This window comes from Spermophilus citellus, assembly GCF_964194105.1.
Source record: "Spermophilus citellus genome assembly, chromosome: 6".
In the NCBI taxonomy this organism is placed as follows: Eukaryota; Metazoa; Chordata; class Mammalia; order Rodentia; family Sciuridae; genus Spermophilus; species Spermophilus citellus.
Genome location: NC_138187.1, coordinates 29,866,054 through 29,883,106, shown reverse-complemented (window position 1 = coordinate 29,883,106; position 17,053 = coordinate 29,866,054). Strand labels below are relative to the sequence as shown.

Below are 17,053 nucleotides of genomic sequence, written 5' to 3'. Positions count from 1 at the left end.
CTGTGCTCTGTGAAAAAAGGCAGGGCTGCTGCATTCATTGGAAGGCCAAGAGTACACTACCTGTTAGCCTTTTTCAGAATGGGTGTTGCCAGACTTAAGAAAAAATACAGGATACCCAACTAAGTTCTAATGTCAGACAGTCAGCACATATTTTAGAAATGTAACCCACGCAGTCATTGGGGACACACTTGTTCTAAAAACATACTCATTGTTTATCTGGAATTGAACTTTAGCTAGGAGTTCGATGCTTCATCTGACAGCCTTGCCCAAACAGTTTTGGGTGCTCAGCGCCTGACCACTGTCTTCACCCAGGCAGAAGCAACTCCTAGGGACAAATGTCCACTCAGCTACAATTTTCTTATGGAAGATTTCGTTTTCCCGGTTTAGTTTCATTTGGCAAGGAATCAGGAGTTCAAGGTTGTCTGTGCTTAGGAAGGATTGAGAAACAGCTAACAGCAGGGTGTCTGTGCTGTCAACCCCTTTCCCCCACATTTCCTGTGAAGTACATAGGAGCAGGGAATTCATGGGGCAGTTAAGGGAGAGGTGGGGTACCACCCAGGACCACGGAGAGTTTCCCAGGTACCCACAGTGGCTGCTGTAGTGTCTTGGACTGGAAGCTTGTGGCTTCATACTTGATGACTTTAACCTGCCCTATCCCCAAGCTTGAAGCGGGAAACATTTACCCTCCAAATATGATTTCACCTGTTCTCCCACTCGACCCTCGCTTTGGTCTGGGGATAGCAGAAAGTGATCGGTTTCGTCGGCGCTTCCCTCACCGCCCCTTGGGAAGGACCTCACAGGCCCAAGGGGACGGGTGAATAATGGAGAACAAAGTCCTAATAAAATAGTCACTTTTATTTCTTAGCAAAACTATTTCCTCCGTGGGGGGTATTTACAACAGTGAGAGGAAAGGAGAGGTGAATTCAGAGCGATTTGGAGAGAGCGGACAGGCTCTAGGGACGCCCAAAGGGCGAGAGACAGACACATTTTCACACAATTAATTGGAACTGCTTTTTCCGGTTTCGGACGGGGACGTCCCAAGAGAGACTCGTTAGGGACAGGGCCCCGCCGAGGGGAGGGAACTCGCACAAACCACCCGCCCACCTGGGCGGGCCCCGGGTAACCCGAGAGTTTTGGGAGTTCGGGCTTCGGTCTCGAGAAGAGGTCTGGCTGGTCCCAGAACAGCCCGGAGACACAGCGGCCCGCGGGCGGGGGCGGGGCCGGGGCGCATGCAAACACCGAGAGGGCGGAGGAGCGACACGGAGGGGGAGTGGCGGCGCGCGCGGCGGGGACGCGCGGGGGCGGGGCCGGGGCGGGTCACGGGCGCCGGAGCAGCACGTGCTCGATGTAATTCTCCAGCTCCTCCTGCTCCTGCAGCCGGCGCTCCTCCGCCTCCGCCGCCTCCTGCGCGCGCTGCGCCTGGGCCTCCTGGTCCGGATAGTGGCGCGAAGGCGGCAGGGCGTGGTGATAGTGGCGGCGGCGCGAGGCCGCAGGCGGCTGCAGTGTCCGCGGCCGAATGTAGTTGGGAAAAGGGTGGTAGGGCCCAGGGGGAAACACCTCGTTCTCCTCCCGATCCCAGGGCGGGAGCACTTCGTTCCAGTCCGGCAGCTCGTCCCGAGCGGGGGCGGGGGCGGGAGGAGGGGGCTGCGGGGAGCGGACGTGGGTGGGGGCGGGGGCGGCCCGGGGGGGCGGCACTGGCTCTGGAGGGGCGTTCTTCTTCCGCTTCCGCTTCTCCTCCACCTCCTCGATGATGCTGACCACATCGTCGGCTGGCAGGTGGAGTTTAGTGGACAGCTCAATGAGGCTATCGATCGTCTGCGGGTCCATCTCCTCGTCGTCGTCCTCCTCCTCCCCTCCCTCCTCTGCCCCCTCAGCCTCCTTCCGCCGGTGGCCTGGCGTCTCCTCCTGGGAGCGCTTGTCCTCTGCTCCGGCTTCCCCGTCCTCCTCCTCGGCAAACAGTAGCGCGTTCTGCCGCGCCCTCTCTGCCTCCTCCGCCTCGGCCTCCGCCTCCGCCGCCTCCTCATCCTCTTCCCCCACCCTCTCCTCCCCACCGCGTCTCTCCTGCTCCGCCTCCTCCCTCTCGCTCTCTCGCTGCTCCTGAGTCTCCTGCAGCCCCCGACCCCCCAGGCCGCGCTGCCGGGCCCCGCCCTGCAGCAAATACTGGAGCAGCAGGTCCGAGGCGAGGTCGGCCAGCCGCTCTTCCTGCGCCGCGGCCTGCCTTGTGGCTTCTGCCTGCCGCCGCCCGGCCTCTACCTGCGCCAGCCCTTGCTGTAGTAGGCGCTCCCCCGCCTCGGAGCCGCCCAAGAGTGAGCTCTCCGGCCGGCGCGCCTTGGGGAAGGGGGCGCCCAGGCCTTGGTACGGCTTGGATAAGGGTGCCAAAGCCTCTCCCAGGTGTGTTTTGGGGGAGGACACTCCTTCCCCGAACTGGTGGGCTTCGGGAAGGGGCCCGTTCTCAGGCATACGCGCCTGGAATTGCGAAGGAGCTGGGGGCGGCAGAGGCGCGCGCTCTGGGACGCGCGCCTGGAACTCTCCCCAGGAAGCGCGCCATACGCGCTCTGGCCCAGGGCTCTCCAGATTGACTCGGGTCAGCGTGTGCGTGCGGGTTTCGGTCTCTGCTGCCGCCGTCTCTTGCTGGCGCTTGGCACTGCTCGGACTGAAATCTCGAAGTTCTTGGAGCAGTGACGCTAGCGCCTCTAGCTCCTCAGAGGGGTCTCCCGCTTCCAGACCGTTCTCCTGCGTCTGAGGGCGAGGCGGGACCGCGGGTGCCTGGGTCTCTGGAGCCGGTAGGCTGTGGGTCTGGCTGCGCACGGTCTCGGTGAGCAGAGCTTCTGCTGTGTCTTCAGCTTGCCCCTGCTGGGAGCCACCCGACGCCGGGGACGACGCCGGGCGGTCGAGTGCCTGCAGCAGCACCGCGGCCAGCGCCCGGGGATCCACGCCCTGGAAAAGCTCTCCCTCGTCCTGCGGCTCAGAATTTCGAGCGGCTCGGACGTCTGGGGCGCTGTCATCCTTTTGCCCGGACGTTGCGACCCCAGCTACTGGCTCTTTATGGTCAGAGCTGAGGGGAGGAGGCTGCGCCTCGGGGCGCCCCGGGGGCGCTGCTTCTAACCCCTTGATCAGTAGAAGGAAGCACAAGAGGGCGGAAGCCGGCAACCTGAGGGATTTCATGACCAAGGGGCTGCCGGAGACTGAAAAATAGAAGGAACCAAATAAAGAGGGGATTTCTGTAAGAATTCCGCGCTCTCTAGTTCTATGTTCCCTTCCCCCACCTTTAAGCAGGAAATCCGGGGCTTCCCTCATTCCCCTAACCTTACCCAGAAGAGGGACGTTTAGAAGCAAAGGAGGAAGATGTGCTGATCTCTGAAGTCGTGAAAATGGGAAAAGGATGCCTGCAACCCTCTCACCCAGTACTCCTCGCCCCCTTCCCTGAGCCATCTCACTGCCAGCGCCCACGTACTAAGCAGCAAGGATAGGGGGGAAAAATCTCTGCTCCCTCCCCACAGGACTCCCCGGATGGTGCGTGGGCGACTTCAGCAGCAAGAGAAAAGCTGCGACTCCCCCGTTTACCAGGGACCCTTACCAGGGGCTCCCCGCTGTGTTTTCTACACCCCCATCCGGGAGGAGAGAGAATCCTCCCTCACACCCACGGTTGCTAAGGGTTTGGGGGGCGGACAGTGGAGTATTTACCAGCCGGTGTCACGATGAGGGAGGTGGAGAGGAGGGTCGGGGCAGGGTAGGGACAAGGGAAGATCGGGACCCGTCCGCCTTGGCTTCGAGTGGTGGCTGGGCTTTGAGCGACGGTCGAGGTCTGACGTCCAGTGGGCTGGGCTCAGCAGGATCCGCACAGCTCCGGACTGCTCGCTCTCTAGGGCTTCAGCACGCTGGACAGCGCCCGCGCCTCCGCCGCCTTATAAAGGGGAGCGCGCGGGGTCACGTGGGTGCGCCCCGCCCCATTGACGTCAATGTTCATTCATGGGGAAGCGGGCGGGCGCCTGGTGGAGGGAGGACGCCCAGCGATTGGAGAGTGCGTGACTCTCCCGGTCTGCGCCTGCGCACTGAGGGCCTCAGTTGGAGGGGCGTGCGCTAGCCAAGCTCGGGGAAATGAATGAATGAATGAATGAATGAATGAATGCTGAGAAGGGCGGGGCAAGGGGCTATGAATGAATGAAGGAGAGACGAGGAGAAAAGGATGAATGAATGAATGGGAGAATGAATGGAAGGGTGGATGCAGAGGCGCTAGAAGGCGGGAGGGTGGGTTACAAAACAACTTGCAGCTGCCAAGCTTGCGTTGCTGAGCTGAATAGGAAGGGGGCACCCCCAGCGTCTGACTGGGCATCAGTAGGAGATTAATACTGGGGAGGGGGAGAATAAGGATTTGAAAGCTACGAAGGGGTCTGGACTCCCTACCCCTCGACCTCACGGTCCTTGGGGAACACGCCCAAGGACAGCGTGAACCTGAGAAGAGGGGCGGATCTGCTCTCCTGCGGGCGCTGTCGACGGATCTGCGGTGCGGGGTGCTGGCTCAGGTCCCCCGCAGATGGGTGGATCTTGCGGGTTTTGTACACATTGGAAAGGGTCCGAGTCGAGTCAGAAGAGAAAAGGGAAAGACTGAGGATGTGTGCCTTTGAGTCGTGTCTGTTCACGACTGGCTCTTGTCTGGAGAAAAAGGTGTGTCTGTCCTTCTGTCCGGCTGACTACCGTGCTTGTCAAGGCCCCCCCGCTGTGCCTCTTCTCAGTCCACTTCCCACCCTCCTCCAGCTTCTTTCCCTCCCGCGGCTCCCCCTACCCAAGGACGTTTGGAGGGCGAGACCAGACCAGGTGGGGAGGGGGTTGCGCAGGTAGGGGGGTGACTCAACTCCTTCTCTCTCCACCACTTAAAGGGAAGGTTTGAACGCAATGGGGGGGGGGGGGCGCTGCGACGTCAGAGTTAGACCCTCTCTGCCACCAGACCCTTGGACCGTATCTCCTGCCAGAGGGGTTGGGGCTGGGGGCTTGGATAGTTAGAGGTTCCGGGAGTGGGGGGCGATGACGCACGGATTGCGCAGAGAGAATCCATCAGCGAGCTGGGTCCGGTGAAGGGAGACCAGGCGTGGGCGGGGGTGGGGGGAGGACGGAAATGGGGAGGGGATTGGAGAGAGGGAAAGGTGGCCAGGGGAGCAGCCACTGCAGGAATGAAGGAGAGGGAGGGAGACTGGAGGGGGCTGCGGTGCAGGCAGAGAGCAGTGCGGGGGCGTGGGCAGGGAAAGGGGGGAGTGACAATGACACACACCAGACACAGAAGAACTGCGGACACAGGGGTGTTCGTGGGCACACGCAAGGCATCCCGAGACTCTGGAAACCAGGATGGGGCTGTCTGTGGGGGCTTATAGCCTCTTTCGGAGCCAGTCCAAGCCCCCCTCCTCATCTGTTCCTAGTACTGACCTTCATTCTATGTCCCCCCAACACACACATTCGCACACTTGCACACTCACGTGCTTTCCCTCTATAGCCAGCAGAGGCTTCTCGATTCCATCAGTGGCTCGACTTTCCCAGAAGAGAGCCCATCAGCTCTGCGGGGAAAGAGGTGGGGAGGAGTGGAGAGAGAAAAGAGATGGGGGCAGGGAGAGGAAAAGAAGGAAGGAACCTGGAGCAGGTGGAAGAAGCAGGCTGAAGGAGAAGAGGAAAAAAAAAAAAACTATTGAGAACCAAGGTGACTGGAGAACCCAAAGGAAGGAAGGAAAAGGGATCAAAAGACCCTCTTGGCAGTGCTTCACATACCCCCTCCCACAACTCTCCAGGGCCTCCCCTGCCCCTCTGGATTCCCCTCAAATCCCTTGCCTTCATCTTTTCAGACTGTTGCATTACAGGCAGTAGTGGGATGGGGAGGGGGTCACGTCACCTTGAATGAATCAGAGAGATGTGTCAGACATCTGCAGGGGGGAGCCAAGGGGCTGACTGACGGGGATAAGAATTTAAATGCAAGAAGAGGGGAGACAGGCACCTACACACATTCTGTAAACCCTTGGTTTGCACATGTGTGTACATGGTACCTGTGTGTGTGTATGTGTGTACATGTGTGTAAAGGCTCCTGATATGCCTCTCAGCTTCTTTATGTATATGTGTACAGAAATTAGAAAGACCCATAGTGGGGAAGAAAAAGAAAGGGCATGAGGGGAACAAATTGTGTGTTGCATCAGATTGAGAGTGGATGGTCATGGCACTGTTTTCCATTTAAATAGGGGCTCTTCTCTTCCAAGACATGTGACTGTTTCTGCCCTTTTCCAGTTATCTGCGTAGGTTCTGATTTCTTTGGGATGCCTGTCCACCTGGGCAACTTTGAGTCTTTGCACCCAATTCTGGGTTACCTGTTGGTGTCTGAAAGGTATGCCTGGCTTGGTGGTGCCCTAGAATGGGTATATATGTATGTGTGTATTTGTGCATTTATCTGGGTTCTTCCATGCTGGTGATTATGTGGGCTTCCATGTGCCTTGTTCTTTCTTGCCCCTCCCCCTATTTGTTTCTAGATCTCTATGCCATAAAGCTTCAGAATCCAAGTTACTTATCTGCTGTCCCCAAGTTGTAGGTCCTTGTCCCTGGTTTTCAGAGCATTCCCCACTCCTCCATTTCACCCAGCCCCACACCCCTCCATGCCTCCACTTACTCCCAGGGAACCCTCTCAGACATCAATATCCCAGAGCCTCAGCGGTCATGGGATAAGGTGTGGAGGAGACAAGGTGGAAACTCAGGGCACCAAAGGCAATAGGCTTGGTGATTCCATTATCTGAATCTTGACGGTATGGTCTCTGGACTGTGGATCTGCCTCTCACCCCCAGGTTTCCTACCTGGGTCAGCTCATTCACACATCTTCACCTCCCTGGAATGAGCTCCCTCTAGGAGCTTCTGGAAGAGATATGGATTAGGGACAGGTTCCTGGGATCAGGGAGAGGAGGAAGATGGCAGGAAAGAAAGAGAAATGGAGAGGAAGCTAGAAAAGGCAGAGCTGAGATGGGGATGCCTGGTGTTTGCTCTGAGTGGTTTGTATGAATCCATCTCTCTTTATCTTTGTTTCTGATTCTGCCATACTCCCCAGGAGGATAGAAGGAGAAGATGGGGTTCAGCAAAGTAGTGATCCAAAGCTGAAGGTTTGGAAAACCAGGGGGTTGGGGCAGAGCATTGAGTCTTTTCCCTGAAAAATCTGGGAGAGAAAGAAAGGGCAGGGGCTCAGGGCCCCCGCAGTTCATCATCCCCCTTCTTCCCCTCCCCCTCCCCCAACCGGTGACTCACCTCTGCAGCCTTTCATTGCGTCAGCCATATGGGGGGACAGGCAGAGAGGGGGCATTTATGAGAGGGCAGGGGTCTTCACTTTGAAGTGAAAAGAGGTGCTGAAGACCCCCTGATAATGGCCCCATTTAGAATACATACATTATTGCCCTACTCCCTAGTCACTCCAGGGGTGGGAAGTCCAGGGAAGGGGCTGGGGAGAGGGCTGGGGGCCACTGGAGGGTCTGGAGTGATGAGCAATGGGAAGGGGATGCTCACCCTGATTTTTAATCCCAGGGTCTCATTGCTTCAGACCCCCACCCACTTCTGAATGGGGGAGGGGAGACCCTGCAAACCGGGGGAGGCAACGCTGCAGAGATGAGTCACCAAGAAATGGAAAAAGAGAAAGAGACAGAGATGGGGAGAGACACAAAGAGAGACAACTCCTGGAGAGAATGAGAAAAGGACACACACACACACACACACACACACATACACAAACATCACGAAGGTGGCATCCACAAACTAACAAGAGAAAAGAAATTGTGCACGTCCATAATCATGATCCAGCCCCCTCCATAATCATGATCCACCTGTCACACACAACACACTGTCATATAGAGTTACACTAAAATTCTGAGACACACCCACTTAACAAACACAATGTCACACCTAGCTTAGCACAGTCACTCAGACTTAATGCTGAGGGTTTGTCCAGAGCAATTGAGAGCCCTCATTCCTCTTACAGAGTGGCAGGAAGGGGATCAAAACCCTCAAGAAATGTGACTTCAAAAATCGAAGACGCATTTTCAGGGACTTACAGTCTGCACCGTACACACGCGACAATATACACAAGTCGCCTGCCTCCCCGTCTACACGTACATAGTAACATATCAAGCATTGTCTACATCAAGAAGCCACCTGGGGTACCTGTTTCTGGGGGTACGCCAGGTATGTTGTCCCGAATGCATCCACCCAGACACCCCCTGGCTTGTATACATAGGTACAGAAACGCAGACACACAAAGACGCCCATGGACACACTCACACGGACGGAAACCACCTTGCGATGCCTCGCCCGCGTCCGCACTTGTCCTGGCGCCCCCGTGTGTTACTTTTCGGGATCGCAGTCTCCGCCGCTCTGGAGCTCCGCTCCCGGGGGAGTGGGGGCGGTACCCAGGCTCCTTCCACCTCCTCCCCCAACCACGCGTTGCCCACCCAGAAATGGGGAAAGCGAGCGCGGCTGGAAAACGAGTCGAGGGATGGGAGTTAGGCGCTTGGATCCTGGTGTTGAGAGAGGCCGTTCCTGGATGCCAAGATGAACTTGGGAGACGATCCCACAGAATTTGGGTAGCAGCCGACTTCCAGGTCTAGGGGAAAGCGAAGCTCAGGCTTAGTCCGGGCGCCGTGTCGCAGCCCGCCTGGGTTCTGAGCAACCGCTTCTTTCCTCCGCTTGGTGGAGGTGGGGGCGCACAATGGCCAGCAGCCCTCCCCAGCTCCCCCACACACACCAGGAAGTCATTAGCCCCATTGCCACGGGGCTTAGAGATCCTCTCTAATACAGGCTGCTGGGGAAGGGGGGAAGATAATATGTTACATCCCTCCCCACTAAGAAGAAGAGAAACACACACAAGGGGTGGGCAAAAGGTCCATTTTATTGCCATATGGCCATGGTGGAAATGGCAAGGAAGGGGCAGGAGGCAGCCAAGGCAGAGCAGCTTAGCCACAGAGCTGGAGCTGTGAATAGTGACAGTAGCTGTTCCCTTTGCCCACCTTTTCCCACCCACTGGCGCCCTCCTCTGCCCACATCTTGGATTCCATCCCCAGCAAACCCCGAGCTGGATCCACACTTCCCTAGCAACTGTCCACTGTCCAACAAGAAGCCCAGAGCTAATACCAACACACAGAGCAAGGTTCTGGGCATGCTGTGGCCTTGGCACACCTGGTTCTAGGTCCAGCTATTGACAGGACTTCAAAGAAGTCACTTGGATCCTTCTAAGCCTGTTTCCTTCTTCTGACTTTGGTGTGGGATCCAGTATAGGAGACAGCACTGTACAAATGCAGTGGTTAATACTTACATTTATATAGAAGACTCTCAAAGTCTAAATAGCATACATAATCCAGAGGAACAGTGTGCAGAAGTACAGGGAGGTGGGGGTTCCAGTTCTCCTAGAAGGTAGACTGGTTGGAATCTGAAAAACCCTATGCCAGGTTGAGGGACAGCCCCTAGGCCAGGTTTGGTTGCACCAGTTTCTGGCTGGACCCTCTAGTTAGTTGGGGACCTTAGGAAAGAACCCTGGAGAAATAACAACATCATTCCAGTTTGAAGCAAAACCCAGCCAGTGTGGCAAGCTGAGGAAAGCACACCACCAAAAGTAAACAGGATCCCAAGTGGGGGATCATTATAAATATATTTTATTTACAACCTCTCTCTCTGGTAATGGGGAAGGGAACAGAAGAAAAAGGGGGGAGGAGCAGAAAAACTGGTGTTTAGGAGCTAAGTGACAGGAATATCCAGGGAGGAAGAAAATGGGGGTGACAGAAGCAGGAAAAGGATACTAATCTAGAAGACAGAGGGGCCAGTGAGGAAGAGCACCCTGGGCCAGTTCTGAAGCTTCAGAAAGGGAAGAGGAAGAGAAAGAATATGGCTGTGTCCCCCACTGGGACCTGGGCATCACACACAATGCTGCCACTTCCATCTGATGGGTACAGAAGGGAGAAGCCAGGATTCATGGGAAGATGGACAGGGCTCTGAAGGGATCCATCATTCTTGGAAGAGAAGGGAGTGGGTAATAGCGAACAAAGGGGCTCCCCCATCTTCAGAGGTTCAAGTCTGGAGTGGGAAAGGGCATTGGGGGGAGCTAGGAGATGGCCCAGTCGAGAAAAGGGAAGGGGGAGGACCTATATGCCTTAAGGTAGGGGGCCAGAGCCAACTTCTGAGGGGGGCGGAGCTTGGAAATGGTAGGCACGGGCTGGCTGGGGATTTAAGGAACGAAGCAACACTGAGTGCTTCTCCACTTTTCTCTGGGAAGAGAAGCCTCACATGTCGGCCTCCAACTGGTATTGTTCCATATAACTCTGGACCAGCCCAAGCCCCAGGCCTGGCAGAAATAAGCCAGCTGTGACCACAGCTGGGGCGTCAGGAAGAGTTGGCACAAGAGGTAGAGGCCGGTGAGACAGGCGCTGCAGGTGCCCCAGCAGCTGGCTCTGCACCTGCGCAATGTCGCTGCCAAAGCAGTAGATATTGAGGGAGCGCCACCGGCGGTCGCCGCCTTGCGGGGTAGGGAAGGGGCTCGTGCACAGCGTGAGCTCGCACGGGCGCGCGAGGCTGTCCACACGCCACTCCAGGCCTTTGGCCGCCAGAAGGTGTAGGTTGCTTCTTTTGGGATGGTAGGGCTGCGGGTCCAGTCCCTCCCGAAGCACGTCGCGTTGCACGGAAGGCGACAGCAGAAGACGTGCCACTTCACCGCCTGCCTCGGACACGGCCTCCGTGGCAGTGGCGACAAGGTGCCAGAGGCCTGCAGAACCGCCAGCCGGGCGCCCAGGCCCGCCAGCAGCGCCAACGCGTTGAACCAAAGCAAAAGGATCCCCTGTGGGGTCACGAGTGAGCGCGTGGCGGAGGCGGGGCGGGCGGGGGTCGCTGGAGAGTCAGGCTTCTCTGCATCTTCACTCCACACTCGTGCCTACCGGCTCCCAGCTGGGCCCTTTGGGAGGACCGACTGGGTCCAGCCAGGTAGCAGGGATGGCCAGAGGCAATTGCTCTGAATACCTGGATCCCCAAGGAGAGGCGGGATCAGTATGGAGTAGCTCTGAGACCTGGGGTGTGGGTCTTTGGACACCCGAGGGGAGTGAAACCAAGGAAAGTAAATCAATAAGTAAAATGCGAGCGGCCGAGAGGGAGGGAAAGGGCTCGAATTGGGATGTTTGGGCCCGTGAAGGGTGTCAGGATCCACGTAGGGGAGGCCGGGTCACGGAAGTAAGTCGGGAAGTAAGGACTAACGGTTTGGGGCTGGGAGTGGGGAGTGGACTGGAAACGCACCCCCAGCGGAGTCCCCGCGCTCCGTGCTCCTCAGTCCTTCTCACCTGCTTGGTAATTAGCGGTATTCCTTCAGCTCCTGGGCCAGAGCTGGTAGTTTCGAGTGAGTCGTGCCACCTTGACCCTCCGCTGCTGTCGTTTGACCAGCTGTGAGCAGAAGCGCTGCAGAAGCCGGGCCACGCTCTTGCTGCGCTCCCAGGGCGCCAAGCGCAGCCCCTCCACCAGCGTCAGCCCCTCCACCAGCGTCGATCAAGTTCACCGACTCCAGCGGGGTCTGCGGACTAAGGTCGTCAGGGGAGTACCCCACTCCCGTCTCCGCCAGGCCCCTCGCTACAGGACTCTCACACTCATTCTTCCTTTATCACTGTCCCAGTACCAGGCCAGACCCGGGAGGCCCTGGAAACTCTCCTGAGCACTTAGGTCTCAGATTCCTGAGGGGGCAGAACAATCGGGGGCTCTTCCACCGCTGGAGACGCTCCAGCTCCGCTAGCAAAACGTCCCAGACTGCTCGCCACTCCCTTTTCTTGGTTCCATCCCCAAGAGCTTGTCACGCCCATTAGCCCTTAGCGAGAATACTGCTTCCCCTACGCGCTCTACAGCCCCAACTCTGTTGGTGCTGCCCTGAGCTTCCAGGTAGATCCTTTGGGCCAGATTGCGTCTATTCACAGGTCCTAGTCCCAGTCTAGCTGCTCCCACCTGTAGGCTACTTTCTCTTGTTTGCCCCCTTCTTTTTGTTTTCCCGTCCCCAGAAAGTCTCAATGGGATCCTCAAACTGTCACGGGTCCTTTTGGTTCCTTTGCTGTATGGACTTCTTCCCCCACGGTACCCTCACTGACCTAGCCCCTAGACCCGCATGTCCTAGGCCTTGGTCCCCAAACTGGCTATATTTTCTCAGTAAATGGACGAGGGATGAGGAAAAGCTGGCCTAAGATCCAAATCCTGAAACTTGGCTTCAACTCTTTTCATCCAGGCCCCGCCCTCAGCCCCGCCCCTTTAATCACACCCCCATTTCCCTTGGCTTGCACCTCCAGGCAAGATAGATCCTGGGGCCAGCTGTGGTAGCCATTCAGGAGGTAGTTCAAGGCCCCCGGAGATGCACCCCCTTGCTCACCCCGACCGTCGACAGATGGCCAGCACCTCTCAAACTCCCATTCTGTAGCTACCACGAAGTCCAACAGTCAGCCTCTGCCTCAGGTCATGATCTGGTCCTGGGCTCGGCCGGCCACTTGGCCTGGGCTTCATGCCCTGGATCAGCCCTTGGAGGCTTGGTCTCAGCCTGAAGCCCTAATCCGGACCTGGAGTTGGCCTGGGTCTCCTGTGGCTGGACTTTGGAGATCATCTTCACATCTGGAGCAGAATCTTTTTCTGGGTTAGGGACCTCCAATGTGCCTATGGCCCAGTTGGCTTCCAGCTTCAGGTCACTACAGGAGAGAACCCAGCACAGGATCAGAGACCCATGTTTCCCATATCAGATTCCCTACACAATGTCCCAGTAACCCCTTCCTACACACATACTCGTTTTTTTTTCTGCTCCCTGCATTGACCCTGGTCATGGAGGACTTTCAAATCCTTTCCTCTTCCCACTAGCTCCCAGTCTCAGTTCTACCTGATCCACTCTTACCAGGATGTCCTTAACAGTCACAAACTCAGGAATCCCTAGTGAGTTCCCCAGAGACTAGCCCCAGATCCTCTTTGTGCCCAATCAGCTCCTAGGGTGACCTGGGCAAAAGGTCAGGAGGGTGGAGACCCCAGATCTCCTTCACAGTACTGCTCCAGTGTACTACCCTAGCCCCCTGACATACACACTGGAACCTGGCAACCCAAGTGTACAGACGGACAGCTGCTTTAGAATCAATGCCATTTCTCCCAGGCCAATCAACTTCCCCCCTTTACTTTGTCCTCTTTGAAATTATTCCGCCTCCCCATGGTGTGACTTTGGCTCCAATCCAGGGCTCAATGGTGATTTTGAAATAGGCAGTGTAGGTCCAGCAAACAAAACACTTACATGATCACATGGGCCCCTCTGCCTGTTCACTTCCCCTCCAAAGACAGAAGGGCAGAGCCCCTCCCCCCTCTCTCTGCTCTCTCTTTTTAAAATCTCTAGCACCATCTCCTACCCAGGAATTTCTTTGCCCTTTCTATTCCTCAAAGTCCTTCATTTGGGTCAACCCCTTGTGGATCCAACACTCTCTTCTATTTTCCCTGCCTGGAGACAGAGCCAAAGAGAAAACCCCCTGCCCACACATCCTGATGACTCCTGATTCCAGATCTGTCTCCTCCAAATCAAGCCAACCATCCTCTCACTTTCAGCCAATTATAACACTCTCTCATATAACCTAAATTAAAGTTCCATTAACCAACCTACTAGGGGACACAGACCAGCTACTCTGTTGGGAATAATGATGGCTTGGCTGGATTTTTTTTAAAACAAAGCATAGCCAACCAAGTGTGGTGGCTCATGCATGCCTGTAATCCCAGTGAAATGGGAGGCTGAGGCAGAAGGATGGCAAGTTCAAGGCCGTCTTCATCTATTTGGCAAGACCCTCAGCAACTTAGGGAGGCTCTGTCTCAAAATTAAAAAATAGAAAGGACTGGGGATGTACCTTAATGGCAAAGGGCCCTTGGTTCAATTTTTAGTACTAAAAATAAAACAAACAAACAAAAAAAACATGTTGGGGAACTATGGGGTAATTGGGAGGTGGCTTTAAGCTCCTATGCCATAGATACAGCCTGTGTAAACACCTGCTATACACACAGAGCTTCAAAAGGGAGATCTCTGTCTTCCTCTTTCTTTTCCAGTTCTTTCTAATCTGATTTCAGTGCTTAAGGCTCTCCACAACATCAGGCCAGCATTCAGAGGGAAGGGGAATCCAGGTTCAGAGGTTTTAGAGCACCTGCAAGGGCCATTACTGACCAGGAGGCTCAATACTTTCCTTTCCTGGGGCTGGGATATGGCTCAAGCGGTAGCGTGCTCGCCTGGCATGTGTGCGGCCTGGGTTCGATCCTCAGCACCACATACAAACAAAGATGTTGTGCCAGCCGGGGAGATCTCTTTTGGTGTAACTGGGTCACAAAACCTATCCAGAGAGTGAGGAGAGGAAATACCAGGAGTCAGAGGTCCCAAATGGTCTAAACTGATCTAGAACCAGAGATGGGATTGTGGGGGCAGGGGGGCAACACTTGCTCCCCTACCCACTGCCAGCAACTCTATACCAGCACACAGACCTACACACCCAGGAACCACCTAAGTGCCAGGCTCTGGGGACACGGGTCCTGGATATGCACAGGTTAGTTCCTGGCTCCTATTTGCATCTCCAGACAACCTGAGCTAGTCATTCCTGTGTCCTTGGGAAGTACAAGCTGCTGATTCGATGGTGACTCCAGCAATACTCCACTGTCCACTAGGGGGAAAAGCTTGAGCAACTTGTACCTGGAACCCGTCTGCCTAATTCAAGACATTAGGCTCCATTCCCTCTCTTGCTTTCAGAATGGAGAGATTCCAGGGGCGGAAGAGCCTCCTGTAAATGACTGTTCTACATCTCAGATCAGGCGGTTTGGGTGAGGGTGGGAAAGTGAGAAGTGAGGGTGGGAAGCTCCTGAAGTCACAGGGAACAAGGAAGACTTTCCAATTCTTCCCTCTTCTTTCTTTCCAGACCCTCCCTCTACCCTTGTTCCTTTGTGGGGGACATAAACAAAGGTTTCAAGGTCTCTAGACTTTGAGGTGAATACTGAGAGCAAAGTAGATCAGGGGTTTCAGGACAAACCAAACTGTGGGCTGGCCCCATAATTCTTTTCTTTTTTTTTTTTTTTTGTACTGGGAATTAAACTCAGGGGCACTTAACCAGTGAGTTCAAAAATATTTTTTTTAGTATTTTCTGTTAATACAGGGTCTGGCTGACTTGCTTAGGGCCTCCCTAAATTGCTGAGACTGGCCTTGAACTCACAATCCTCCTGCCTGAGCCTCCTAAGCCACTAGGATTACAGGTGTGCACCACCACACCCAGCTGGTCCCATAAATCTTGCTCCCTTCTCTTTCCACCCCCCAGCACAGCACCCTGTAACCTGGCACTCTGAAACTAACTTCCATAAGGTATCCAGGCAGAGGCAGAGGCAATCCCATGCCCCCAGGACACTGTGGGAAATGTAGTTCAGGAAAGTCCTGAACCAAACTCCAGGAAGGGGGGCATCCTCCCTCATCCACCTCCTTGGGGGCATTCCTTTAATCTCAAAAATATAAATGATTGCTCCAAGGAAGTGGGTGATGGGAGTCAGTACTGGGCATGCTGGGAGTTCACCCTCCACTCCACTTTCACCGCCCCCTCCCCACCTGAATTATTGGTGCCTTTGAAGCTGATGGCTTTTCAGAACTATGGGAGGAAGGTGTCCGAGGGAAGGGAGGAAAGATGCAGCAAGGCGGAGACAAAGAAGGCAGCTACACAAAGAGCCCAAAGATGAGAGCAAAGGGACAGGAAGGGGAAGCAGATAGGAGACAAAGGGCGCCAGGAGATGCCGGGCTGGAGGGGACAAGAGAGGGAGCCCCAGGAGATTCCCACCGGGAATCAAACGTGACACCTGATTCCCCGCAAGGAGAAAAGAAAAACTCTTAGCAGGGCACTGCCTTCCCAGGGGGACCATAAATAGAAATCGTGACACACCCACTTCTTCCCAGGGTGTCTTGGGGAGGGGAGGGTATGAGTCAAGAGGAGGATAAAGTCAGAAGAGGCTGGGAGAGAACACACGGAACACCGAGAAGGGGGGACAGCACGGAGCGGGGAGGGCTGGAAAGTGCCCGGGGCAGAGGCAGGGGACCAGAACGACAGCTCAGCGAGTGGGGGAGGGGTTTGTCCCGGGGACGGCAATCCGGGAGGAGGGGGCCGGGCTGGAGAGTCTTCTCGGGTGAGGGTCTGGCCTCCTCCCCTTTCCGGGAGGAAGAACTTGAAGTGGAGCTGGCGGGAGGGAGATTCCCAGGGAAGCGGTCTACTTGGCAGGGGTCCCCCTGGCATTGGACCCTAAGGACAGGTGGGAGCGGAATGGCGACGGAGGACAGTTGGGAGGGATGAGGGAACAGAGCCTTGGGACACCTGAGGCGAAGTCTTCCTCTAGTTATCTAGGTCACCTGACAGGGAGGGGTTGGGCCGCTGGGGGCGCGGTTGCTTTGTCCCCTGGAGGGCGGTGGCCTTCTGCTGTCCCTATTCAGCGGTCGAGGAGCAGGCCAGCCCCCTGGCCCCGGCGCAGTGCTGCCCTACCTGCGGGAGCCCGGGGCGCGGTGCTGAGAAGCGCAGGTGGCCCGCGGCGCGGAGTGGGGGCCACTAGGCTCCCCAAGAGTCAAGGGCAGAGGACGCGCCGGGACTGGGCCGCGCCGTCGGATCCCGACTGACTTCGAGTGCAGACACCGTGTCTGGGCCACAGCTCAGCGCCGGACCGCTGATCGGGTTCGGGTGGCGTCTCCCGGGGCGACGCTCCGCCGCTGCCGCCGCGGCCCGGCGGCTCCGAGGGGCGGAGATCCCAGCGCCGCGGAGGAAACCCGGGACGGATCTGGAGCGGACTCCAGCCCAGCCGGGGACTCGCGGAGCGGGGAGACCAGGGGCAGTGTGGCCGGGGGTGGCAGTGCAGAGTGCCCACCAGACCCCACCTCAGGTCCGCCTGAGGAACGGGCCAGGGGGCGTCGGGTGACTTGGGTTTGCGCGGAGAGTTGGTTTCTGACTTAGTGGTCACCCCGCCCCACAGCATCTCTATGTGGGTCCAGGAGTCCCCAAGGGCCCCAAAGTCGCGCTCCTCCAGG

At 56.5% G+C, this 17,053-nt stretch overlaps 2 protein-coding genes across 2 annotated transcripts; both read right to left on the bottom strand.

Annotated features, from left to right (window-relative positions):
* Positions 1-1,250: 1,250 nt before the first annotated feature.
* On the bottom strand, positions 1,251-3,165 carry VGF (VGF nerve growth factor inducible; the record flags this gene model as incomplete). The annotated part of the gene is made up of 1 exon (XM_081299440.1): positions 1,251-3,165. One exon carries the CDS (start codon positions 3,163-3,165, stop codon positions 1,318-1,320), a length of 1,848 nt encoding a protein of 615 aa, XP_081155566.1. The 3' UTR covers positions 1,251-1,317.
* A 7,109-nt stretch (positions 3,166-10,274) lies between these two features.
* Positions 10,275-17,001, bottom strand: NAT16 (N-acetyltransferase 16 (putative); the record flags this gene model as incomplete). Its single annotated transcript, XM_081300073.1, is given in 9 exon segments — positions 10,275-10,334; positions 10,337-10,415; positions 10,417-10,726; positions 10,729-10,825; positions 11,319-11,346; positions 11,348-11,508; positions 11,510-11,552; positions 12,567-12,692; positions 16,616-17,001. Coding segments are annotated over 9 exon segments (1,290 nt in total).
* Between the last annotated feature and the right edge of the window lie 52 nt (positions 17,002-17,053).